Consider the following 25,989-nt stretch of genomic DNA (forward strand, 5'->3'; position numbering starts at 1 on the left):
GTTCTTCAGGAGGAAAAAAAGCAGTGCTTTACTTTGTGTGTTTCCTATTTTAATTCTCTCCAAGACAACACTGATAGGAGAGGGACTGGTAGTTTGAAAAAGATACTCTGAGAGGCACTCTCATGTAGCTGTATGGCTGAGTAAGCACAGGATATTTTGGAGGAAAAAGAGAGAAATGTCAATTCAGAATAAAAGTACAAAATGCTTCTGGATGTCAGGCACCCACAAGACTGTTCATGGGCGAGCGTGTGGACGGGAGCAGAGGAGGTTGCGCTAGGAGCTATAGAAGTAAATCAGTGATTGGAAAGGAGGTCGAGATGTGACACAGGGATCTCAGCCTGTAAAAATTCTGTCACTTCGTCTTCCATCAGAATTGAACAATTTTCTAAAGCGCGTGGTCCGATTGGGTCACGGATGGTTAGGCTCCAGCCAGGGCTCGTAAAACACCTCAGTAACGGGCTTTGCTGTGTGTTTCCTGTGCAGGTTTGAACTGATGCGCATGTGCTGGCAGTACAATCCGAAGATGAGGCCCTCCTTCCTGGAGATCATCGGTAGCATTAAAGACGAGCTGGATCCAGCATTCAAAGAGGTCTCCTTCTTCTACAGTGAAGAGAACAAGCCTCCGGATACAGAGGAGCTTGACCTGGAGACTGAAAACATGGAGAGCATTCCTTTAGATCCCTCCTCCACCCTCCAACCCACTGACAAGCACTCAGGACACAAAGCCGAGAACGGCCCAGGTGTGGTGGTCCTTCGGGCCAGCTTCGAGGAGAGACAGCCGTACGCACACATGAACGGGGGACGCAAGAATGAGAGGGCCTTACCGTTGCCCCAGTCTTCGGCCTGCTGATCCTTAGAACCAGAATCTCACAGAAATAAAACACAGAAAAACACGTGCATTGGGGGAAGAAAGAAAGAAAAATACAATATATTCAAAAGCCTACTGTACCTCAGTGGATCTTCAGAACTGCCATAGCTGCACTTGGGAGAACCCTTTTTTCAGTAAACAAGTTATCGTATTTTTCTTTTTTCAATATGCAAGCAGATGTTTGTTTCAGTAAAGGACTCCATTCATGGGGCGCACAGTTGGCCTTTTAAAACTCTAATGTTAACACTTAATAGCAACAGAAAACTTGAGATCTGATGTCTCTCTCTCCTCTCTCTTCTTTCTCTTTCTTTCTCTCTCTCTCTCTCTTTGCTTCGTAATGGGAAACATATCTGCGTGCAAGTTCAACCGTACAGCACTTTTATCAGATCAAAGATATCGCAGGCCAGGTGGCTCCCTGGTACCCTTGCAAGCACCTGCCTAACACTGTAGGTCTTTATAAAAAAAAAAAAAAAAAAAAAAAAAAAAAACCAAACAAAAAAAAATACAAAAAAAAAGAAAAAAACCCACCACAAACTAAAAAAGACTGGATTTTTAATGTTGCTCTTTAATCTTTTTAGGAACATGTAAAAGAATAAAAAGGGCCATCATTCGTCCAAGGTTGTTAACATTTTCAACGCTGCCAAATTTTGCCAAAAAACTGAACTCTTTGGGTTTTTTGTTGTTTTTTTTGTTGTTGTTTTTTTTTTTTTTGTAGGCATAGAAGGAGCACAGTAATCAACTGCTCTGTTTAAAAGAGATCCTGACCAATACATTCTATTCAATCATACACTGGTATTTAAAAAAAAAAAAAATCAAATTGTCTAAATCTTTTTTCTAAACTGGACAAAATGTGATTATTTTTTTTTCTTGTGATGGAGAAGATAAAAGGGATGGGGTTAAGAAACAGCCCTCCCTCCACTCCTGTCCCCATCCCAATGAATTCTGGACAAAACTGGCAGTGGTGAGCTAAATAAACATGTACATTTCCTACAAAAAAAAAAAATTAACTGCACGCCAAAAATGAAACACGAAAATAACCGGCAGAGATCTCCATCGTTGCAGCCTGCCTTCCTTCACAGGCTTGCAAGGAAAAAAACACCTAGAAACATAAATTGGAGAAGACAAAAAAAGCAGTAACCGGATTCAAGTATATGATGCTTTGTTGACCTTTTCTCTTTATTATTAAGACTTCTCGAAGGGTCTTGCAGTTCTATGTTAGACCATGGATCATTTGCATACACATTGTCTTTTGTGTCACTTTTATAACTTTTTTACGGTTCAGATACTCATCTATATGTCTGTACAGAAAAAAGCTGCTATTTTTTTTGTTCTTTATCTTTGTGGATTTAATCTATGAAAACCTTCAGGTCTGCCCTCCTTCCCTTCCCTCCCACTTCAACAAATTTTCTTATGCTTTGTTACTATAGTGTGTAACTTTTACTTCCTCCTTCCCAGTAACTGATACCTTTCATATGATTTGCCATGAACTGTTTAATGCCTTTTTATAAATATATTTCCTCTTCCCCACCCCACCCCCCCCCTTAGTTGTTTTACAACATCTTGGCTGTGTGGGCTACAGGGCTTTTGAGGGGGACATGGAGAAAGAAGGGACACCCCACGCAGAAACACAAGCTGTGCTGTGCTGTGGTGTTTTTAAACCCTGGTTTTCCTTCCTTCCCACTAACCTCTGCCCAGACAGCATGCGAGTCTCTTACAGTGCAAGGCATGATACAAACTCAGGTCAGAAAAAAAAGGTTAAATATTTAGTACATTCTTGTTCAGTGTTTATATTCATTGTTGTACAAGGGTCCTACCCCTCCTTCCCTCCCCGCTTGTTTTGGTTGTGGCACACATCCACCCACCCATCCACACACACACTCCCCACACAGACACACACACACAAGTATATGTTGTTTGTTGTTGGTTTTTTTTTTTGTTGGTTTTTTTTTAAAAAAAAAATTTGTTGGGTACAACAGCAGACACCAGGCTTTTGGGTCATTGATTTTTTTCAGAAGACTATTTTAACCCTTCCACCCTGTGGACAAGAGCTATACCAGTTGCAGCTGGTGATGCCAGGCATTCTTAGGGTGGCCATTGAACGCTTGGCTCCAGAAAACCCAGCTCCTCACCTTCCTAATGAGGAAGCCCTCACGGAGGGCACCCTGGGCTGCACTTCATGCCCTTGGTGACAAAAACAAGCCACCAAAATAAACCCGCCACCAAAACCAAACCAAACCCACCATGCCATTTCCATGGGGCTGGGTAGAAAGCATGGAGCTGGGGCCAGTGGCTTGGCTGGCAAACGGTTAAGTGTTGGCAGCTATGGAAACCTGTACAAGTGCAAGCTCGTTGCTTAAATCATAGACCAAACCTCAGAACAAAAGAAAATGAGTAAGCTTGTTTGTTCAGTTGCAGAAGCCTTGGTGAAAGGGGAAGGAGGGGGCCATCAGACAGTCTACAACCAAGGAGCCATACCAGTTGCTCATCTTACGTTAGTTACAGCATCGAAGCCTTTGTTTAGCACTGATCCAACCAAATGATGGCAGTGAAGAGGTGGTTCTGGGATGGAAATGTTTAAATCTTTTGAGTAAGAACAAAGAATTAAAATATACTGATTGCTAGTTTTGACTGGAGATTTTAAAAAGTTTGTAGTGCTTTTTGCTTGTGTAGTTTAGGTCCCATTATCTTCTCTTGCCTCTGTCCCGTAGTTATTTTTCCCTTTTAAAAATGAAAAAGACAAAAAAGTTAATTAAGAAGGTATTCTATGTAGGATTTCTTATTTATTTTTGTGATATCAGTTTAAATCACTGTAGAGATGCCCCATAATAAATCTAAATACTGAGATAAGGGTTTTTGAGTATGACAGGGGACAGTTTTTGATTTTTTTTCAAACATTTATCTACCTCACTCTTATTTTTTTTATATGTGTGTATATAAAAAAAATACATCTCACATCTCTCAGCAGCCAATAAATGCCGTTGATACTGGTAACCTCTCACTCCATATACCACATGCTCTAGGTTCTGGAGGGGAACAGTCACTGCCTGTCACAAAGGGTCACTTCAGGATATTTGCCTCAATTCCAAGGAGTTTCTCCCAACTTTTTGGTTCAGATTCATCATTGTGTGGAGAAATCCAAGAGCTGTCTGACTTAGGGTGACCATTCTGTTAAGGAAACACGAAGGCTTTTTAATGTGCTGTCACGGCAGTCCTCAGGTCAGCAACAAAATGCTGTGTGTTTAGATGAGCCGGAGGCGTAGCTGACCTGATAAGAGGACTTCAGATCGTTTGATGAAATCTTTTACAGAAATCTATTGTTTACAATGTTTGAAGGTCCAGAAGAAGTACTGGAGTAAAGGGAATGGTCTTCCTGTTTGGCCTGTAGAATGGGCTAAGTCATTCTTGCCAGTTTTTCCTCAGATGCCACAAGCACCAAAAAGACATTTGGCTGAATCAGCACCTAAAAATAAATTGGCTCGTACAGCAACAGCATTGCTTTCCTGACCGAAAAAACAGTGAAAAAACCTGTCACAGGCTGCCTGTTGATACTACTACATCGAGTTTACAGCTTTGGATCTTTGCTGCTTCTGTTTGATGAGAGCACTGATTTTTTTTTTTTTTTTCCACAACTAACATTGAATTGATTTCTTTTAACGTGCCAGTAAAAATCCAGTTCCCTTTTCTTCCCCCGTTTATATGCTTCATAACTGTGGATTCTGATGGACCAGCCATCGCATTTTAACTGCCCTCTGACAGCGTGTAACTGGTTTACAAGCACACAGGACTAACACGAGCTTGCCATCAACTTGATGTATAATGTTTCTCTTTTTCCAGCTCTGGCAGCTGTTCGTGCAGGTGTTGCTTGTGGTATCTGAATAATGCGGTGCTTGGCTACTTCGGGTTGTATGAGGCCTCGTGCATGCACAGTGCTGTGGTTAAGGACTACAGAGTTTTCAGAGGGAGCATTTCTCTCCAGCCCCGAGAACCCGGCAAAATTTAAAGTTTTTCCTAGGTTGTTTTGGTTTGCCATGTTATATTAAGTTCCGGTGACCCTTTGGTGCAGTGGCTCTTCCCCTCTCTTGCACATACTGATTACCACAACTGGAGATCCTCAGATCTTTCAGCTGGCTAGGAGGGTTTTGTTAAAACTGTCCGAGTTACTGGTTTTTATAATTGTATGTAGGTGGTTTTAAAATGCATTAGGAAGAAACACTAATGACTTAGCACCCATCATGATAAACTTTTCAAAAAGCACTTCAGTAGAAGACAGTCACGTGGCATCACATACGCACGCGTGATGGCAGTCAGCTCTCCTGGACCAAACCACCTTCATGATACCATTGCGTTCTGTGTTTGCAATTCAAGCTTAATTCCTTTTTTGTTCTGTTTGTTTCCATAGCTTTTTTTTGTCGTCGTTGTTGTGTTTTGTGCATTTTGAATAGCTTTATTCACATGGGTTTTTCATGCAGCCTTCCCTTGGACAGTAAATCAAGTTGTTTGTGCATGTGAACAACTGAGAATTAATGTTGGCTTGATAGAGTCATAATATGGTTTGTAATGTTGTTCTTCCCTGAGACCACTGGCTTGTCTGGTATGGAAAATTTATTTAGAACTTCAGCTATGTTTGAATAAAGTTAAAGTAATCCAGTTTGTTTGTAAATTGAAAACAAAAGCCCACCCAGCCCTGAAAACCAGCATTGTGACAAATGGTACCAAGATGTTTTAATGAAGTAGGATAACAAATTGGCGTCACTGTGGGGAGCAGGCAGCTTTGGTTTTAGTGCTCGGCCATTGCTTTCACCTGACTCGCATTTAAAAGCTGCTCGGTGGCACAGAAGGTAGTTTGGTTGCAAAGGAATGTGGCTCCCATGTAAACACAGAAGTGTCAGCTGCGTGGTACTAAATAAGGTGCTCTTTTGGGGGAGCGCTAAACTAGACACACAAGCCGAGCGCGATGGAAAGCGAGGCCAGCCCATGGGCACCAAGCCTTTCTCGGCGTGATGCCTCTGCTCTTTAAAGCTGGTTCTAAGTGATGGATGATTCTAGGCCTGTTCGCACTGATGCTCCTCTTGGCCTTTAAAAACAAAGGAAAGCAAGCCCAGTATGCCCAGGACAACTGGTCACCAGGTGGAACTGTTGCCGGGTCCTTGGGAACTGCTGAGGGGTGTTCGGTACAAGCTGAGTCTAAGTGAATGACACTCCTATTGTTGGTATAACTCCATACATATATATCTATATATACATATATATATCTGCATATGTATATCTATAATATAGATATATATTGAAACCCTTTTCATTCCATTAGGATAAGTAACACTTGTTTCCTGTTATTCTTATGTTGTTTGTCAACCATGTATTTAATCACTGGGCTGAACAACAGTGGAGGAAGGTGCAAGGGATCCACTCCTTACTAACCAGTGATAAAAGCCAGATGTTGCAACTTAACCCATGAGTAGCTGTGCAGACAAGAATTTAAGAATGATGTGTAGAAACAACACTAGTGGCCAGGGGTGCTGAAGATACAGAACTGTAAATAGGTAGGAGGGCTTTGAAGGATGCCTCAGTTCAGGCGCTGGGTGCTCAGGGCCGGTGGATGGCCCCTGAAATAGGGCCCAGCCAGGTAAATCAGAATTGAGAAGTGTTTGCGTGGAGACACGCGAACACAAAGAGATGGAGATGGGTATTTACAGAGACACAGGGCTTGGCAGGAGTTGGAGGTAGTTTCCTGAGCTTAATATGTGGGACAGTGTCAGAGCTCAGGTATCACAATTCTGATCGTTGGTACTTGTAAATAAACCTCTGACTTCCCAGCTGGAGCGCTGAATTCATTACCAGGAGTGTGATGGTTGTTGCCATCAGTCTGTATGAATCGGTCTCGACTTGCAGTTGGTCTGTTTTGCAAGTACCTTAAGACTATCACTAGTTTGTGTGTGTGCATATGCGTGTGTGCTCATCTTTTTTTTTTTTTTTTTTTTTTTTGTTGTATGCGTTTCGTTGATTAGTAATCCATTAGCATTTTCAATAGGGCTTTAAGTCCAGTAGATTACGGGTAGTCAGTTGACGAAGATCTGGTTTACAAGAACTAATTAAATGTTTCATTGCATTTTGTAAGTACGTAGAATAATTTTATAAAATGTTTGTAGTTTATAAATGCCTAAAATATAATTTAAGGGCACTTTTCTGTGTCTGTGTATGGGTGTGTCTGTCTGTTATCAGGTTTTTTTTCATGGTACCAGTTTACTAGCTAGCTTTACAATATGCCAAAAAGGATCGCTAACTTGTCCAATTCATGGCTTGTCCTTCTCCCCCTACCCGCCCAAGCTTTGTGTCCCAGTATACAGCGAACGAATATAAAGGAGTTGGGGAAATGTTCTGTATCTTCAGTATCCTGGTCTTCCAGAGCCCTCTGGTTGGGGTGGGATCATCTTAACTGGTCATTTCACTTTACTGTCTAGGGCAGTTAACTTAATGGATTACAAGAACCTCACTGGTCAGGGAAACAGAACGGGGTTTGCTGCTACCCAGTCTCACTTGTGCTGTTCAGCACCTGCTTCACGGTGGCCATGTGGTTTGAAGGATGTGACTGCATAAGAGAAAGAGGGAAGACAGTTTTCATAATTACTATTGAAGAACTATTTGCAGGTATCACTTTAAGAGTTTGTGTGCAGCCTCTAAAGATGTTGAGCACCATTTGAAGCTCTGTTGAAATGAGCAGGGCAGGGTCCCTATTTATTTTTATTTAAGAATATTGAAGATCCCTTCACCTTCACCCTCCCAAATTTGACTAACCACATTGCTGAAGGGTTCTGATGATTTAGATACTGTTTAAAAATCAGCTCTTCTGTTTTCTGAACCAGTGAGGTTTGAGATGAAAGGATTGGCCAGAGTTGTCTACCTCTGGGACAAAAACAAAACTAGAAAGTGCTAAGGAATGGATGCAGTTGCAAATACATTTTCCGATTTTTCTTGTTTAAATTTTTTTAAGAGAAAATTAAACAATAACATGGCCAATTTATTACATGAAAAGACTTGCTGTGTATAAATTATTCCTAAAGAAATTCCTGTGTTTATATTAAAATGAATCAGTAGATAAAAAAAAAATTTCAAAATGTTTTTGTATATTCTGTTGTAAGAATTTATTCCTGTTATTGCGATATACTCGGGATTCTTTACATTATGAAAAGAAGAAACTTTGTCTATTTTGAATGGCTGAAGCTAAGGCTCCTTTAGTTTCTCTTACTCTGCTTTTTTCTAGTAGTTTCAGTACTACATGATTTAAGTTAAATAAAAGAATTCTGTATGCATTTGCCCGTTTCTGAATTTGTTGCTCCTTAACCAAAGCAAGTACAGGTTAGAAAATTCAGAGTAAATCTTCTCTGGTTTTCTTCTACCCTTTCTAGTTACATTTAATTGAGCTACTCTGAATAAATCTTGTAGAGGTCAGTACTTCCATTATGTTGTGTTGAAATCAAAAGTATTTTTGTCCAGTGAGACCAAGCTTGTGGGCGCTTTTTCCATGGGACTTGGAGTAGTGTTTTGCAGTAGGTACTTCCCTTTGATAAGGTAAGCATTTGCATTATTTTTTATTTATTTGAAGAAAACCTATTTATTTACCCTTACAGCAATCCCTAGATGAGGCATTCAGCCATCCAGCATGTGGTTGTCAGCTTTCTGTAACAGTCATTGGAAAAGGCAAGTGGCAAGAAAATGAGCATTATCTTGGCGTTTCTGGTTCCTCTGACTCTTGCCATCAAAGTGTTGACTGAAATAAGGTACAGTGGTAGCCCAGAGCTTCATCAGCTGTCGGCGCTGTCGGGTTTGTTGGTTGTCCGTTTTGCTGACATGATGCCTGAGGAACGGGCTTTTGTTTCCCTGGAGAAATCCCAGGTGTCCAGATCAAGCTGCTGCTGTCCTGTTGCAGTGACCGTTTTTGAAAATTACCTGCCCATTTTATCTCGTCCTTGCCTTGTCACGGTGCTAGCAAGATCAGCAAAGAGAGCGTGCGTTGACATTCCCGGTGCACCGAAGGGGCGGTGCAGCACTCCTGTGCCGTGCCCAGCTTCCAGGGCGCGGGGCTCCTGTTCAGAGCTGTGCGTGGGCAGGGAGGAGCCCGGCCTGGCGCGGGAGGCACAGCAGTGGTCTGTCCCTGACCCGTTCCACGTCTTACAATTTGAGGTCTCATGTGGTTCCTGTTTTGTCAGTAGCATTGCATGCCGTAACGCTTCCCACAGCACCGGCCTTCAGCAGTTGCCTTTCCTGGGAGAAGGTAGCTTTCCGATTTTGACGCGCAGGTCCATGAATAGCCATGACCCGTTCTCCTGAAAGACTTGTCTTTGTGCTGTGCTCTGTGGAAGGACGATGGTGTTCTCCTTTGGGACAGGCACTGAGAATTTGGGGTAAGTGGTGTTTTCAAGCAGTTGAAGCCCGAGTTACTAATAGCTTTTTAGCTTTTACCGGGTTCCAGCTTTTTCTTTACTTTTTTTTTTTTTTTTTAAAGTTGCCCTGGGTTCCCAGCCCGTTTTTGATGCGGAAACAAGCATTTACAGCAGGTCACGAAGATAACTGTAAAACTTCATAAGAGGATCCCTACATGTGTTTTGTTTTCCCCCATATTTAAGTTTTTTTTTTTAATGTAGGCACTTCATATGGCTGGCCTGTGTCTCTGGATTTGGACAGGGGCTGAGGGGAACCTCTGTTCCATCCATCCGGTGCTGAAGGTCCTTACGGCTGTAAGTAGCCAGCTTGGTTCAGCAGGTCTTTAATAATGTTTCTATCAGAACTGGGATTAAGCATCTAAAATGTTTTCAATCCAGTTTCACGCTATCTTAAATCTGAAGCAACTTTACCATTGTTAGCAATACAGACTGCTAATCATTTGCTTTTTCTCTCAAGCTTTTTACACCAGCAAGAGCTGTAAGCACTTGTTTGGTTTTTGTAAGGAAATTTCACTGAAAATAACACAGAATGTAAAATCCTTGATGTAGGGGTTTACAAAATTTTGGGATTCACTTCATTTAAAAGGTAAGGAATTGCATTCTAAGAAATCTTTCGGGGTTTTGTTCTTTCTTTCTTACATCATCCATCTTACTCTCTTTCTTCTGCACACTGTTTTAACATCTCTAAGATAATTGTCTGTAATGCTTTTCCTAGAAAGTCTGCTGTTACTGATCTGGATAATGGAGGCACATGGATGAAAGCTGCTCTTCCATTGCCATAATACAGGGAAGTGTAGTAGGTGTAATCACAGATATACCTGCAATATTATGAACAAAACAAAACCAGAAACCTGAATTAAGGAACAGTAAACTTTGATTAAATTTAAATATTCATTAAGTAGCCAAATCAGATCTGGTTTATTAAATTACTAAAAACATGCAAATAAAAGAAATGCTGAAATAAACCTTGTTTGAGAAACAAATGTTCCTTATCTGATGGTTTGGTTTCTCAGACACCCACCCAGAAGGAACTTTAAATAAAAAAATCACAAGACATCCATTCTTTTACAAGCTTCTGTAAGCTATGTGAGATGGGAAAGGTAACACAGCCCACTGGAAACTACAGCCTAGTAATACAGTTTTTTGTGTAAGTCATACAGTCTCACCATCTGGAGGGTTTTTTTCTTATCACCCTACCTTCTAACTAGCAGGTGCAAATCCTGAAATTAAGGGCTGAGATTTAGCTGATTTTTTTAAATGAGATCACTTACTGTTTTCTTTGTTTTCCTTTTAAATGAAGGCCAGCATAATAGAAAATTGCCTCAGTACTACTGAAACACATAATGAGATCACAGACATCGTTCTAAAGGTGCATGTAATTGCTCTGTTCTTCAGTGTATGTATTTACATTTGGTATCCCTCCCAGTTGGGAAAAATAGATTAAAATCTGCTACTAGTCAGTATTGCTTTCAGACTTTCTTAATAGCTCAGGCTTACTGGGGTTGTTAATCACAGGGTATGCTGTGTTGAAACTTGTTTCTTTTGGAATTTACAAATCCATGGAAAAATAATCTACTGGCTGTAGTTTTTCATGAAGGCTGCTTTACATAACATTTAAATGTATCCCAATTTCATACTTTTACCTTTCTGAAGACCTTGCTTTCAAAGTGATTTTGGTTGGAGGAAAAGTCATTGCAAAGATTCTTTGAGGTTAAATGGGCTGATCGAGTTACTTCTGCTTTTACTGTGAGACCCCGATACGCAAGGTTTACCTTCCCGCATCTCTGGAAAAGGTGATATCAATGCCTTCCACTGAAATGTTTTTCCAGAGAGTCTTCATATTAATTGTAGATTCAATCTTTTCTGGGCCATCTACCATGCAACAGGCACCTTCTGGGTGAAAACCACAAGCATCTCTCTCTTGGTAGCCTTTGTTCTTCCCACACTGCTCAAGGATGATGAGTGCTTTGGCAGATGAAGCCAGCCCAACGTGAACAGTAAGCTGTTTTTTTCCCACCAGAGTGAATAACAGGAAATTAAAAATGAGACCTGTTTTTAAAAACATGTAATGCAATAGTGCCAAGCTTCAAGGTAGGGAGTCTTGCTGTAGCTGATGCCTAAAGAAATCTTCGATAAGAGATTATAAATGAGAACAAAATTATGCTGTAGTTTGTTTTTGTTGTGTCTAGTCAGCTCAGGACTTCAGAGCTGCGGTATTGTTTTTGCAGTTTACGGTGGATTCCGTCCCCCCCCCCCCCCCCCCCCCCCCCCCCGTTTTCAGCATGTGGTTATGTTGTTTAAATGGCATGGGGTTAAACCAGCATGCTAATTATTGTGTGCTCCAAATTTCAGTTTGAAACCTTTATCACAGTTTTAATAGTTGCTTTTCAGAGTTGTCTGACGCACATACTGTGCGGTACTCTCTCGGAGATCTTTTTAAAGATCCACAGAGAACAGTAATGCTCATGAAGGGAACAATTTCTGTAACTTTCCAATTACTTACCAGTGGCTGAAGAGTTGTCCATATCTTGAAGACTTGCTCCTTTGCTTTTTGGTAAACCACCGGTAGCTGCATGATATGGAGACTGATGTTTTTACCAAGGCCTCTCTTGGACAGCTCCTGTGTTTACAAAAAAGCCACCATGGACTTACAGGAGCATTGGATTTCTCAGACTGTGGTAAAGAAATGAGGCTGATCCAACTGAGAAAACATCTGAAAGAGCAATGTAATGTTGTCTAAACCTGTGCTTCTAAACATTGGTCTGCAGTGAGAGTCATTTGTTTTGTGCTAGCTCCCCCTTTTTTAGCTGGAAGAGACTAAAATATGCAAAACAATTTCCTAATGTTATATCCATGTGGAGCCATTGTTGTGTTTTCCAAAGGGATACTTGGTCTCCAATGGGTGGGAGTGGTATTGCCTGGGGAGCCATGAAATACCAAATCTCTCAGAAAAGGTCCATGCTTGAAAGCATCTAAATAGGCTTTGATACAGGTATGAGATGTTCCTCTGAAAGTTCTAGTAGGTAAACCTGCACTATCAAGAGACGAAGGAGCTGTCTGCTCCAGTGACACGTGACCTGCTGGCTTGAACTGGTTCAGGTAAGCTGTGCTGGCGGTGACTTGCCAAGGAGAGTCATATTTAGAATGAGTTTAATTTCTTTTTTGGTCTAGAATATGTTTCTCTAGTAAAAGGAAATGTTACGTACTGGGATGTTATTTCTCTGTCATTTTCTTTTTCTTTGTCATTTTCCTAAAGAAAACAAAAAATTATGCCCAGAATTGAAGTGAAAGGAACTAAGGCACCCTTCAGAGCAGCAGACTGCCCACATTGTTGGAAGATGTTCTGAAGAATAAATGTCATGTGGAAATGACTTGGAATTTATTTTGTTGGTGGAACAGGGCTAACAAGGCATAAGCCTCTAAATAGAAGACAGGCAGCTGCAATGTCAGGATGCAGAAGGAATGCATCTGAGGTAGAAAGCTTGGTCCCACAGAACTAAAATGATGGCTGAAAATCCCAGTTGCGTTTGAGTAGATCACTACCAAAGGAGGGTACAGATGAAGTTTCTGAGGGGGGTGTAGGCAAAACGTCAGCAGCAGAGGTACCTGGTTAGCCCAAGAAACCTGTAACTTCTCACTGAACGTTGTTGTTGTCTTCAGTTTTCATGACTCACTATGGATACTCATGTGGATGAGGCCCACAGTTCTAAGCTGTGCTAACTGGGAAATTTGCCCTTCAACACTGGCTTCCTATATAAACTGTTCCAATGTTCTTGTCAGCGGAAGCATTGATTAGCTATGCTCAATACACTATTTGACACAAGCAAGGAAACAATGCCTGCAGGGAAGTAAACACATTTAGAGAACAGTGCCAGCCTTTTTTCCTCTGGGCGCTGACAGTCTTTAAGAGACCATTGCATCATCTTGCCTAAGAATGATGTACTGTGTCTTAGCATCCAAAAAAGAAAACCCCAGCTGGCTCACAATTAGCATTTTCTTTTCTAAAGCATCTTTAATTTTAATGAGATTCTTAAAATTAATTTTAATGAGATTCTTCCTTTTTAAATGTAAGGCCTAGAGGACTCGACTACCCATAACTTTGGTACAGAATGTGGAGAGCTGCAGTAAGTTGTTAGGATGTTCTCCTCGTGCTCTCTGGACTCAGGTTCTCTTGTCACCGTTTGTCATGGGAGAAACATGCAGAAATACTTCTGTGCAGGACAAAACCAGAAGCTGGCTAATAGCAAAGGGCTGAGAATTTATGTCAAAGGAAGATAGTTCACTATGTCCTAAGCGCTTTCAGCATGTTGCCAGTAATGTGTATTACTTTGTTGTCTAAGAATCCTAACTATGGGCTTACACCCCATTAAACCAGATGTTGTGCAAATGTGGAAGAAAAAACAAGGGTTGTTCCTTGACTTGGCCAAGTCTCAGCCTTAACCAAAACCATTTTTGTGTTTAAGGTGAGAGACTGGAGATGGTTAAAGGAGAATAACTGCATCTGGAAATGAGAACTGGTCAGTTAGTTCAGTAAACCAGTGCTTGTCTTGTAGTTGAAACAGCAAAGGAAACTTCAAAGGAGGACAAAAGTTTTGGAGGACCTTTTTGTATGAAAAGTGGTTCAAAAGAAAGCATGAAGTTTCTTCGGTAATTTCTTCTAAAAGGGAAATCAAATCCAGCATTATCAGCTGATGACCTTGAGTTGCTGCTGAGTTGTGGTCATAGGCTCAGTTTACTGGACTTCTGGCCCACGTTGTTACACGGCCCTCCCCAAAGAGAAGTGATTTGCACAGAACAGTGCTCAGATGCAGTGGGTTTGTGTCACACAGGGCGTTAGAAGCAACTTCAACTTCTAGAAAATTTTACTGAGTTTGCCTGAGTTTTCATCAGTTTGGGTTGCTGGGGAGGGGCGCAGGGGGCTGCCTGTGTTAATTTTGTGAACCTCATTCAAAAAGGCTTGCCTTGGTGCAGAAAGAAAACCGGAAGTTACCAGTTGACCCAGTCAGTCTGCAAGTATGTTGCTAACAAAGTTTCTTTGTTTGTTTGTTCAGTGGTTTTATTCCCTTTTTTTGTTTTCTTTCTTTTTTTTTTTTTTAATCCTGCAGAAACCTTTTTTTAAAGCTTTAGGGATGTCAGACAGTTCCAGAACAGAAATGAAGGCACTAAATAGCAATGTCTCCTTAGTTTCACAGGTGATGAAACTAAAGCGGAGAGGGAGAGACAGACAGATTAAATGACAAATCTCCAAAGACCACATGGTTAGTGGCAGGATGAAAAACTGCACTCAGAGATCTGATCCTCATCTCCCGATAGCAAACACAGTTCCCAGAAGCAGTTGGAAATGTGACCTGTTCTTTGCACTAACAGTTTAATTACTATGAATGTTGTCACTCAACTTACATTTGTGCCCTATTAACTGGGGACTCTGACCTTGATGGTAGGCTGCCCTGATAGGTTATGTAGCTGCCAAGTCACAGACAGGAGTTTCTGCAGGCTACACAGAAGCAGGGTCAGATCAAGGGTTATTAGATGACCCCATCAATGTGGAATGTGGAATAAATAATTTGGGGGATGTGGGATTCTGAGGGTCCCGTATGGTGCTGAAGAACTAACGCATCATGGTAACTCAATGTGATCTGTCAGCAAAAGTGAAGTAAATACTTGGTGGTGTTTTCGTTTAAGAGAGAATGTCCTGCACTTCCACAGTTAAGGCTGCTGGTGGTGGAGCCTTCCTGCGTGTTTTAGGAGATGAATGGAGTTTGAGAACCATGAAGAACTTAGTGAGACAGGTTTCTGAAGGAGAAGCTGTCTTACTAGTGCTAGACAACCATATTGGGCCATGTGACAGTGTCTATAAAAGCTCTGAAGCTTTTCTCGATCACCCTGAACTGACACGTTCACCTGTACTTTCAGAGCCATCGGACTATCCTCTTTTCCCTGAACACTGGAGGGGTACTTGCTGAGGAATGAGGACTCCAACTCCGTGGATGCCATGCTCGTGAATGCCTTGTGTGTACTGGGTGGTGCTGTGATGAGAACTTGGGTTCATGCAAAACCAGGGTGCTCCTCACGTTCTTGGACAATTATTTTTTCATATGATAAAACGGGCAATGTGGGACAATGCACTGCTACACAGTATTGGTAAGAAATCCAAGAATGCAGAACAAATACGCTGTCTAAAACAACAGAAATAGAGATTAACATTTATCATCTGATTCCCGGGGATTTCAGAAAATGGAAATTGGCTTATTCACCAAAAACAGTAGTAGTGAATAGTTACTTTGTAAGAGAAATAATATCACACAAGTATTTTTCTGAGCGCCCAAGGAGGTCATAGAAGGGACGCAACCATTGGAATGGTCTGTGTGCTCTCTGGATCGACCTCTGATCCTCCCTACGGCAAGAAAAGAGGTTCAGGAAAACAGCTGATCCATAGGCAAGGCAGAGTGCCACAGCATCTTGCAGGGAAGCTGCTAATGGGGATTTTAAAGAAGCAGTTGTGCATTAAGTGTTGCTCACAGAAGGGAAGCTATTGCTCTTTGGCAAAGGCTGCAAAAAACCACGGGAAGCAAGGCTATGCTTTGAGAATTAGGGCCCGGGAACTCCTGTTACATGTATTTTTACAGGGTTTTGGATGTTTCTGGTATGACCCTTCTGGGATGTGAACCCTTGAATTACATGTATCAGCGTTACAACATCACTGAGTGTGCCACAGTATCCAAGCTTTTGATAAGGAACCAGTTCATTTTGAGGTTCTAATTAAGATAGCTCTGGGTAATGCTACAAAGGCATTAAGCCTGAGCAATCATGTTTAGTAGCTGAGCTCTGGCTGCTCAGTACTTTCTCAAGGATGAGTCTGAGTGCACTTTTGCTTGGTTCTCAGAAAAGATCCTCGGCAGGAGGGCTTTATGTCAATTTAGTGATCCATGCAGGAACCCCAAGCCAAGACAGGATTACTTCCAGCTGTAAATACTAAATTTTGCTATCTTTAATAGATGTGCATAAGCTTCCCAAAGACCATAGGGCTACTCTTATGAACAAGGCCAATGGAACAATACCGTGAGATTGCTGTTTAGCGTGGGGAAGCCTATCAAAATTCAAAGTACTTCCAGATTTGCAGCAAATTTCTCTGAATTGTCTGGATTAACCACCTTTGCCAGGGAATAGGAAACTAAAGCAGAATCTCTAGTATGAATGCAACTTAATTCCACACAGAGGGTATCGCATCAGAGGGAAAAGGGTTTGTTCTCCTCCGTACGCAAGGACTGACATCTGTGTCGTTATGGAATGCTGTAGCCCTTGATATTTAACTTCCTGGTGTAGCCAGCACATGGCATTGTTACAGAAAACTCATCTCATCCTGTGTTTTCACTTTAGGCTGTTTTGCTTGCAGATAAAGAATGATTTTTATTTTCAGCCGGAAGAGGATGATCTTGCACCCAAAATTAAAACCAATAGGGATCAGGAAATAATGAGTGAGAACATTGTCAACTGACAAATATTTGCGGTTTAGGGCACGTGTTAAGTTGGAGTTAAGATAATTTATGGGTCTCCTGTGATGACTGGGGTATGGAAAGGTATCACAGAAGTATTTTTGTTTCTTGTTAGCCTGCAAAGATAACGTCCCTCATGACTTTGAGTGGGTAATAGATTTCTTCTACCAAACACCAAGTTGCACGCAGTGGTCTTCACCCAACAAAATTAGAATCAAAAATACGTATGGTTTGGTAGAGTTGCTATAGCTTTGGTCTTTGGAAAAATGTACTAGCTCCTTGTTTTTCAATCTTCTTGCTGTGACTGCACTTAATTTTCAAGACAGATCTTCAGTAGCTGTCACCAAAACTTGTAATATGATTATCTTTCTATCACTATTAATGCTTTCTTACAGCTACCTTTTTCGTTTCAGTGTCCAGAAGAATTTAAATATTTATGGGCTAATTTCAGTCTCTGTAATAGAACATAGTCCCCTCAGTTTGTTTTAAATGTCTTACTTTCCATTTTTACCAGTAGTATCTATTGTTTCTTGCAGATATTGGACCAATGTTCTAATTCAGTTTTACTATCTTGACTACTCTGCAACTAGTTTCAGATTTCATTGTGTTAACCTTCTTCCTACCTTGGAATTGCTGAGAACTTGTGTGAAAGACCCTCTCAAAATAACTCTGTTCATAAATACCTTATGAGAGTAACTGAACTCAAGGAAAGGCCATTGTCTGGGCTAGGGAGAATGAATTAACCTTACATGTGACTTGTATGCATACTCAGCAAATCTCTGCAGCTCTTCCTAACTGTCTGAACATACATGCAATGATATGACCTTTCGTACTTTATATTGAGCTAGAGTACTAAAATAGCAAACTAGTAAACTATTTAATTGCAGCAGACATACTCTTACGTACAATGGTTGTATGTATTATTTTGTGAGACATATTTAAAGACAGAAGTTACGTTACTGTTAAAACTTAGATAATACTTTAAAAGACAAGTAACGTTGTTCCTGAAAAATCCATCTATCTATAGAAACTTCTGGTGTGTCCCACAAAATGTGGGTTCACACAAAGAATAATTTAAAAATAAACAATTCTATACAGAAAAGTTTATGCTGAAAGCCAAGTATCCAAGCCACGTCTTTGTATCACCCAGCTAAATTTGTTCTAATACATATATTTAGGAAATACACAGGAACTTTCAAGACTCTTAGACCTGTAACTGCTTTTCAAGCTGTATGGAGGGGGAAGGAATCCAAATCACCTTGTTTTCAGTTTTAACTACAGACTTCACTGTCATTTGAAAGTGGAAGACTACACGGAAATGTGAACACATACTTAGAATTGTCATGCTTTAGGTTTTGTGTTCCTGAAGTAGGCAGTAAGAACTCAATAGGTTACACTTGTATGAGAAAGAAATCACCTTGCACAGGCATGATACAATGCGTTGTGGTATGAGATGATGTGTTTACTAAAGAGAGAGATAACCTGTGGCATATGCATTAACTGCAGAGAAGGCACCCGGGTTAAAAAAATACCCTTTTTTTAAAAATCAAAGATAATATTTTGAAAAGTGCTTAAATAGCACAAAAAAAAAAATCTTGCAAATAAAATTACATTTCACTTCTTAATTATCCTTTTTCTTCCATGTTGGGAGTGTTCTCCATAAGGCACAATTCTGTTTAACGAGTCATGAAAATTGACTTTTTTGAAGGAAATGGAAAGCCTGAAAACAGTTTGCATTGGGATCTTCATGAAATCCCTCCCTCCGCTTTTTTATGCTTACCTTCACAGCTTCCCAGCTAGAATTAACCAGGTATTGTCTAAATGGACCAAAACCTGAAAAGAAAGAAAGGTGATTTTAACCCATGTGTGCTTTGCAATTGTAGCTTAGGTGCCGGCATGTATGCACACACATATTTGTTCTTTATCTTCGTATTTTTTGGTTATGGAGATGGAGTGATTTAGCCTTTATAACACTTCAGGGAATAGTATTTTCATTTTTTATATGCGCTAACATAAGAACTAATCCTGCAATCTTCATTCATGTCAAGGCTTTCTTATGAGATAACCTTAACTGAAGCTGGCAAATACACTGGAGCCAATAGGACAGACCATGTAAATGATTATTTTGGGCAAGGATAATCATCCATAGAAATACTGCTACCAAAAGATCTGGTGTTAAATACTCCCAGATCACAGTCAATGTACCATTCTTATTGTTAAAGCTCATGAAGATGAAGATATGCATATTTAATGAAGATTTCTGAAAGAGTAAAATACTATTTCGTTTGTGATTTTTTTTTTTTTTTTTAACCCCAAGTAATGGAAACTTAACTTTTCTGTCAGGGAAAATGGGCTTTTTGTGGTGCGGGGCAAAATCTCTTCCTTCACTTTTTTCCCACAGGAAAAGAGAGGAGGAAAGGTAAAAGGACTCTTTGAGTCCAAAGTACTACACTTAATTTTATGCATTCTTTTGTTTTTGGTGAAATGCTTTTTTTAAATAAAAAGGCAAAACATCTCATTTAGAGCTAGATGGGTATTTTGTCATGAAAAAGTTTGATGGTAATCTCCCACTATCTTTATTAATCTCTATGACTGTTCTTAATGCAGAGTATTGCCAAGGCTGGGTGGCAGGAAAATTAATGCTAGGCTTTAAGCATTTCTCAATTTGTTAATACTTATATCATAACTGCTCAGTCTTTTCTTTTTTTATATTATGAAAAGCCTGATGGTGCTGATATTTTTGACGGTGTTTTCCCCAGGTTCGAGTTGGTACTATGGAGAGGGAATCGGGGAAACAAGACTCATTTCACATTAACAGGGAACACAAAACCTCACAACCTCACTGGTCCCACTCTGCTTTCAGCGCAAAATGAGGGTGATGCCTACTCCATTTTGAAGCTGTAGTTGTTGTGTGTGTTTCTGTACCTGTGTGTGCAGAACTGTAGAATTATAACAATAAAGGTCACAATTAAACACATGCATCTCACTGGTGGCCGTAAGAAACTACTGCTTAGGATAAAATTGTTCTATGAAAAGAAATTACTAAATGTAAGAGTTTTACAGTACTGAAATACCTGCAACAACTTGGAGACCTAATTGAGTGAACAGTATCAGGCACTATATAAAAAACTGGGCTCACTGCCAGCAGGTTTATATTATGGGCAGGTGAAAATGTGACAAGAGGCATGCTGTGATGATCTCTGTAATTAATCTCGTAAAGATGCACCTGTGTCTTTAATGGAACACACTAGTCTACAATTATTTGAACAAGTATATTTCTGCACCTAAATCACTATCTAAGGGGGGGAAAAAACTAATAGGATGCTAAGAAGTGTGCACATCAAGGGTACGTGCCGTAAATATCATGGGATAGAACCAGATTATCAGCCTTTTAAGAGGTTAGCAAATACCTCTTGCTGTCTCCTGCACTCCCATTCAGCTCAATGCCAGTTATGTCTAGAGCAAGCCAAACTAGTTCTGCCCATCTTGCAGCTATTAAAAAAAAAAAAAAGTGTTTAATTGAAAACAGCAAGATGCGAATCTCTTTGATGTAGCTTCAACCTCATTCCTATGTCCTCAGATGACCTGCAGTGGAAAATTATCCAGCAACTCACATGTCAAGAAATGTGTAATGATTGCTTTTAGATGAGCCAGTGGCAACAAGAGGAACAGCGAGTTGCAGCATTCCTTAAGAGCTTTAACATTTTAAAGCTCAGAAGTTTCTAGCTGGTGGTTCTGCCACTGTGATTCAGCACTAGTTATAGCCAGCAAGAGAAATGCCAAATCTGGTCCCTTGTGTGTGTGCTGCATGTTCAGGCATGCTCCTTCGGTATATTTAAATTTAATGATCTAGCAGTGATGAGGCAGCATCTCCTGTTTAAAACTGCCTTACCTTGCCATGAAACTGAGACCCTGAAACTTGCCATGTGTTGCTCTAATTCTGGACACTGACTATGTGACTTTGTGATGCAACCCGGTTTTCTTGCTTCAGAGCTCCTTTTGGGTAAGCTTTATCTAATACTAGCCTGCACTGCCTTGAGCTATGTGGTTTGGATCAGAGAGAATGTCAACAAAGATTAAAACATGGGGAGAATGAACAACAAACCAAACTGGATGGCAGTAAAGAGGGCAGACTGCAGTCTGTTTCCTCTGACATGCATCTGATTTTTCTGAGGAAGGCACAGCAGCAAGTTATTTTCCATTTGGAGTTGTTAGTATGACCATTTGCTACTGTTTTTCCCTCCAGGGAACTGTTTACAACAAAGTTCAAGCATGTGTGCATACTGTAGCTAGCTAAAAGATGAATAAAAATAAAAATCTTACCAGTTACAACCACAGTGCTGGAATTTGAATCCATTAAATCTATGCTTCAGAAGGTGAAATCTTGTTGTCTTTCAGTTCCAAACAGTATTATAATTCATGTGTCTGTGGCAAACTTCTTCATTTGGGGCACCTTGTTTTCTCCAAGCTGTGATGTGTCTGGATTCAAATGAAAGGGCTGATTTCTGATTCATGTAACTTTCAAAGCAAAAATTGTTACGGCTCTGTATTAAAGATAGAAGGCTGACTGACTGGCTGACTGACTGGGACTGCCCCAAACTTCTTTTCCTTTCTTCAGGCATGCAACTGTATTTAGCAAGAGGAGGAAAGGCTTAAAGAAACTTCTTGCAAAATATTCAGCAATATTTTTCATTAGAAACCTATTTATGTACAAGTAAACAGAAAATTGAATCAATTTTATTATATCTCTGTGGATATTCTATTTTTAACACAGTTGTAATTCACTTTAATAATGAGGAATGACAACTACAAAAACATATCTGTCTATTTGCACTGTTCTTAAACTTTTTATTACTTAAAAAACTCAGGGGTAACTTTGCTGTTCGTTCTTATACCAGTTATCTAATTTACTAATCTTGATCTTTATCTTATGCTTTTTGTAAAAGAGTTCTAGCACCTTACACTTTTAAAACCAAACACCAATAGGAAAACATGTATATTTGCTAAACCAAAATATTTACTTGGTAATATCCTTGAATAAGCTATGTGTTCAAAAATCTCACAAGGTCAAAGGAACTCCAGAAGCTGGGTTATAGCTTGCTGAAACTAGCGAGTTTAATAGCTGGTCTGTCTTCATTAAACTGAAGCATGAGAACCAATGGGGGGGGCTGAAATCAAAACATATGCACATTGTCACTGCCCAAAACAAAAGCATATGAAAGTTCTCTTGGGAATTATAACTATGTGGGCAGAGGGTTTCGCTGGGTCTTGTTTTGAGTAGGAAGTGTATGTGTGTGCATGTGAGAGAGAGAGAGAGGGAAGGGAAGCTAAGAATAGAAAGCCACTATATAATCTCAAGAGAGCTGGTAATTGTGAGACCTTAGGAAAGAGAAAAAAAAAAAAAATCTCTGAAGAAACCTCTGGGATTGATTGGTGGCTGAATGAGGTTTGGAGCTATGAGCTGTGGGTCATTTAAATCCTCCTATTCTGAGACACAAAGGAACTGGTGTATTCTTTTAAATATAAAGACCCTGATTCCTCCATCCATTTCTTTCCCTGACTAACACAAGTTGCAAAATTAACTTTTGCTAGCTACTGAGGCTGAAGGAGCAGCTAATACAATAAACACAGACTCTTCTGCAGTTTTAAATAAGGCAAAATCTGCCACTGACATCTGTGAATTACATCTAAAAATTCATCTTTCATTCTCCCGTGTCAGTTTTTACCAAATAATTTTTCTGTGTGACCAGTTAGTAGAACTCTTCCTGTGACACTGAACAGGACAATGACATACCAGTCTTCTCCTAGTTATTTCTGATTTGTGCTGCCTTTTTTTTTTTTTTTCGGTGATTAAATCTAAGTACAGGGTGGTCTACTGAACAAAGCACATGCAAGGAATAAAGCAAGATTTAAGGTCTATAGTTGCTTAATTAATTTCCTGCATGAGAAATTATGTGGTTTGCTTGGGACATTATAGCTGCTTTGTAGATATATATGAAGGGTATTGCTTGAATGCTGTAAAGTACTAGGTATTTTATTAGATACTCTTGTGTAGCATAGATATGTCCATTAGATCCATGCACTCTGAAACAACTGTTATCTACTCTAAAGAGACTAGAAAAAATAGAAACCAAGGAAGATTATTTCAGTAATCCTTCATGAAGAAGCTGATAGCAGAAAATTGGGGGGACATCCACACACCCCCCCACACACCCTGACACTTTAATGACTTTCATTTAAGCATTGTCTTCCAACAGTTTAGTCCCTTTCCAAAATTAGAGGTTTGGTGATATGGTAGTAGAGATTCCAAGACCTTTCCAGTGTTGTTATATACTTGTTGAAATGTGGGAGGAATGCTGGTGGTTTGAGTAAACCAGGAATTTGACAGAGTGCACTGAAATTAGTTTTTGCACTGATTTAATTGATTGCTTTGTTCTCATGCTTTATGTGCATGGTAGTATACTTGGAGGAATAATGCATGTATTGCAGCTGCATTAAATTTCTGTAGCAAGCAGAAAATAAAGGATATGGTAGTTCAAAAAAGAATTTAAAAATCTTATGGTTAGGCCTAAGTTCTACCGAGAATTTTATTCAGAAATTAAACCTTTTTTTGCTTTACCATTTCTTCAGCTGAAGTCAAAGCTATGCTTGAAATTTTTGTGAAAGTATGATTGTAGCTTTAATACTAGCAGTCATATGCATATATTGACTGTAACAATAGTTACCCAGGTCACTGGATATTTGAGGTCTGTGCGAATTCATCTCCCCATCCATAATTAAGAAACCAAGCCCTGGGTATTTGAAGGCAAGTCAGAGACACAGCTGACTCAGCTGAACACTGGTTGTTTTTCTTCTTGCTATAGACAAATGTGATTGGCAAGGCACTCATCTTGAGGTAAAGAAGAAATGGAAGCAACTCAACTATGAAAGCCCTGGTTATCACCTTGAGTATTTTTCTGTACAGCTGTCTGATACATTTAAAAATTATTTCAACTGCCGAGTAAGAGAAAGACGTATTTTCTGCAAATGCATTCTGACCACATTGCAGACCTGCCAGAATACTGCTTGAAGAGCTTTTTAGTGCTGATGGTAACAGGAACTGAATATGGCCTTTCATTTAGAAACAGCTCTTTAATTTTTATCTCTTTTATTATTACTTACGTATAGATTGTTTAATTTCTTGTTATTGACAGGCACTGACCAGTGTTTCAAACTGTTAAGTGGGAGTGTTTAATATATTCCAATTTTTATCTCAGCTGCTCAACATTTAATGAGAGGAGGGAGAGGCTATTTAACATTATACTGTAATGGGACTTTAAATAGAGTTTTTGGGATCTAACATCCTATATTTCTTTTCTAATAAAAATAAATGATCCTCAGGAAAGACTAAAGCTGGTCTTTAGGTAGATGGAATGCAATGTCACAAAAAGAGAGAGGAGACAGGATTTTTGTGTAAAACTTGCTATTCCCTGTGGACCAATGCCTCTTCTATAACAAACTCTATGTGAATGAAAAAATGTAATGGCAATTTCGTTTACCTTTTTTTTTTGGATAGAAAATGTTATATATTTTATGTTGTTGCCTTATTTGTATTAGTTCTTCTGCAATTGATACCATTGGTGTATACCCAGTGCTTAGCAATAATGAAAAATTTGAAATTGTATATCATTTCATTGTAGTCAAGCTGTTGGGTGACTGTTATAATTTCTATTCTGGTCTTCTTGCAGTATTAGCAAAAACTAACTGCTGTGCATGAACAGACTTTTACATTTTATTTTTAATTGTTTATAATAGTTTAATGCAGGGAGAAAGTACATTAGCAAGAGAGCATGCAACTCACGATCAATGGGTAGCTTTTGTTCAGGTGTCATTTATCATGCACAAAGAGACTCTGCAAGCAGGATACACACAATTTAAGTAATTATTTATCAGCCAATATGCAAAATAGATAGCTAGGGCTAACAGATTACTGGGCCAAACAGTAATATGTTTACCATTCTTGCTAAGAAAACTGATGAGTCTTACCTGGCCAGGAAGTTTCCAATACACTGGGGAAAGCTGGTCTCTGCCATTTGTTGGTATGAGCTGATCCTCAGCATTACTGAGCTATCTTAGCATTTCTGCTTTTCTTTCCTTATATATCTTTTCTCTTGAATCTTTCACCAGCTAATTACTGTCATCCCAACAACAGCACTTCTGTGTCTTTAGCTTCTTATCTTTCATGACTTTAGCTTGGATACTTTCTCATAGCTTAAGAATTTTCTCAGTAAAACACTGGCAAGGTCACACAGCAGTGCTGCATCAGACTAGGCCCTGGAGCATGGTACAGCCAGACCTCTGGTCTGTGTGTGACATGGGGAGTCGGGGAAAGTGCACAGCTTCAGCTGATCGTGACAATGTGCTGAAATCCAATGATGTGCAGTGCGGTTGTGTGACATCTGCATTTTGGGAGTCTCATTGTATGGGCTGAGATCACTTTGTCCTGTTGAGTAAAGAAAGTACAAATCTACTTTAGTATGTGTTTAAAACCATTCGAAAGGAGAGGCAACCTTATGGAGTTTTTGGTGGCTGTGCTGACAGGCAATGGAGCGCCTACTTACGTGAGGCACTGGGGACGCTCTCTTCAAACCCTGTCACCACGTCGCAGCCATGTTCCCAGCTGACTGAAGTGCAAAGGTCAGTCTGTTTCTTTGCAAACATCCTGTCATTTCCATGTACTTTTCACCTCTTTGATACTTGTATCTCCTTTTTTAAAAATAATTAAGCCCTGGAACACTTAGGATAGGAAGGCTCCCAGGAGTCAACACCTGGGTTCTACTTTCTAATTTGGGCAACTGTGTGTTCGTTTTAATCTCTGCACTTCAATTTTACCATTTGTAGTAATGAACGGCAGGCTGCTCACCTAGGTTTTCCAAAAGCCTCTTTCACATTTACAGCGATCACTGAAGTATGTGGCTGAACGATGCTATAAAAATGCCATTTTTGGACTTGCTTTCCCTCACAGACCTTTTGCCTTGTGCCACCCGAGTTAAAAGACACTGGCTTCAGCTCTATGATTTGTTATTCTGTGACAAACATAGATTGTTTGTCACAATCTATGTTTTCTATGTCTCCAGATTTCTGAAGAACCTGGAACTGGTGGTGGGAGTTCTCTAAGTTAAGCACCTGCCGACGGCTGGGCCCCGGTGGC

At 40.0% G+C, this 25,989-nt stretch overlaps 2 protein-coding genes across 7 annotated transcripts in view; one reads left to right on the top strand and one right to left on the bottom strand.

The window, feature by feature from the left end:
* The window catches only part of IGF1R (insulin like growth factor 1 receptor), a 195,435-nt gene extending 187,260 nt beyond the window's left edge, over nucleotides 1-8,175 (top strand). For both annotated transcript variants that reach the window (XM_005436633.3, XM_005436632.3), the window contains exon 21: nucleotides 484-8,175. In XM_005436633.3, the coding sequence (XP_005436690.1) occupies nucleotides 484-850 (367 nt within the window). In that variant the 3' untranslated portion in view covers nucleotides 851-8,175. The remainder of the gene's footprint in view (nucleotides 1-483) is intronic.
* PGPEP1L (pyroglutamyl-peptidase I like) lies at nucleotides 7,993-25,966 on the bottom strand. 5 transcript variants are annotated; one of them, XM_055715205.1, is made up of 6 exons: nucleotides 24,825-25,966; nucleotides 21,123-21,278; nucleotides 18,580-18,632; nucleotides 11,810-11,875; nucleotides 11,079-11,308; nucleotides 7,993-10,124 (listed from the first exon to the last, which is right to left on the bottom strand). In XM_055715205.1, the coding sequence occupies exons 2-6, from the start codon at nucleotides 21,154-21,156 to the stop codon at nucleotides 9,956-9,958; spliced, it is 552 nt and encodes a 183-aa protein (XP_055571180.1). In that variant the 5' UTR covers nucleotides 21,157-21,278; nucleotides 24,825-25,966; the 3' UTR covers nucleotides 7,993-9,955. The 5 variants fall into 5 exon arrangements, with proteins under 5 accessions (XP_055571180.1, XP_027657431.1, XP_027657434.1 ...); XM_027801630.2 differs by having other exon boundaries at nucleotides 11,810-11,926; XM_027801633.2 differs by lacking the exon at nucleotides 24,825-25,966 and having other exon boundaries at nucleotides 11,079-11,355; nucleotides 21,123-21,201.
* Between the last annotated feature and the right edge of the window lie 23 nt (nucleotides 25,967-25,989).

The sequence above is a fragment of the Falco cherrug genome, chromosome 7, assembly GCF_023634085.1.
Source record: "Falco cherrug isolate bFalChe1 chromosome 7, bFalChe1.pri, whole genome shotgun sequence".
Taxonomy (NCBI): domain Eukaryota; kingdom Metazoa; phylum Chordata; class Aves; order Falconiformes; family Falconidae; genus Falco; species Falco cherrug.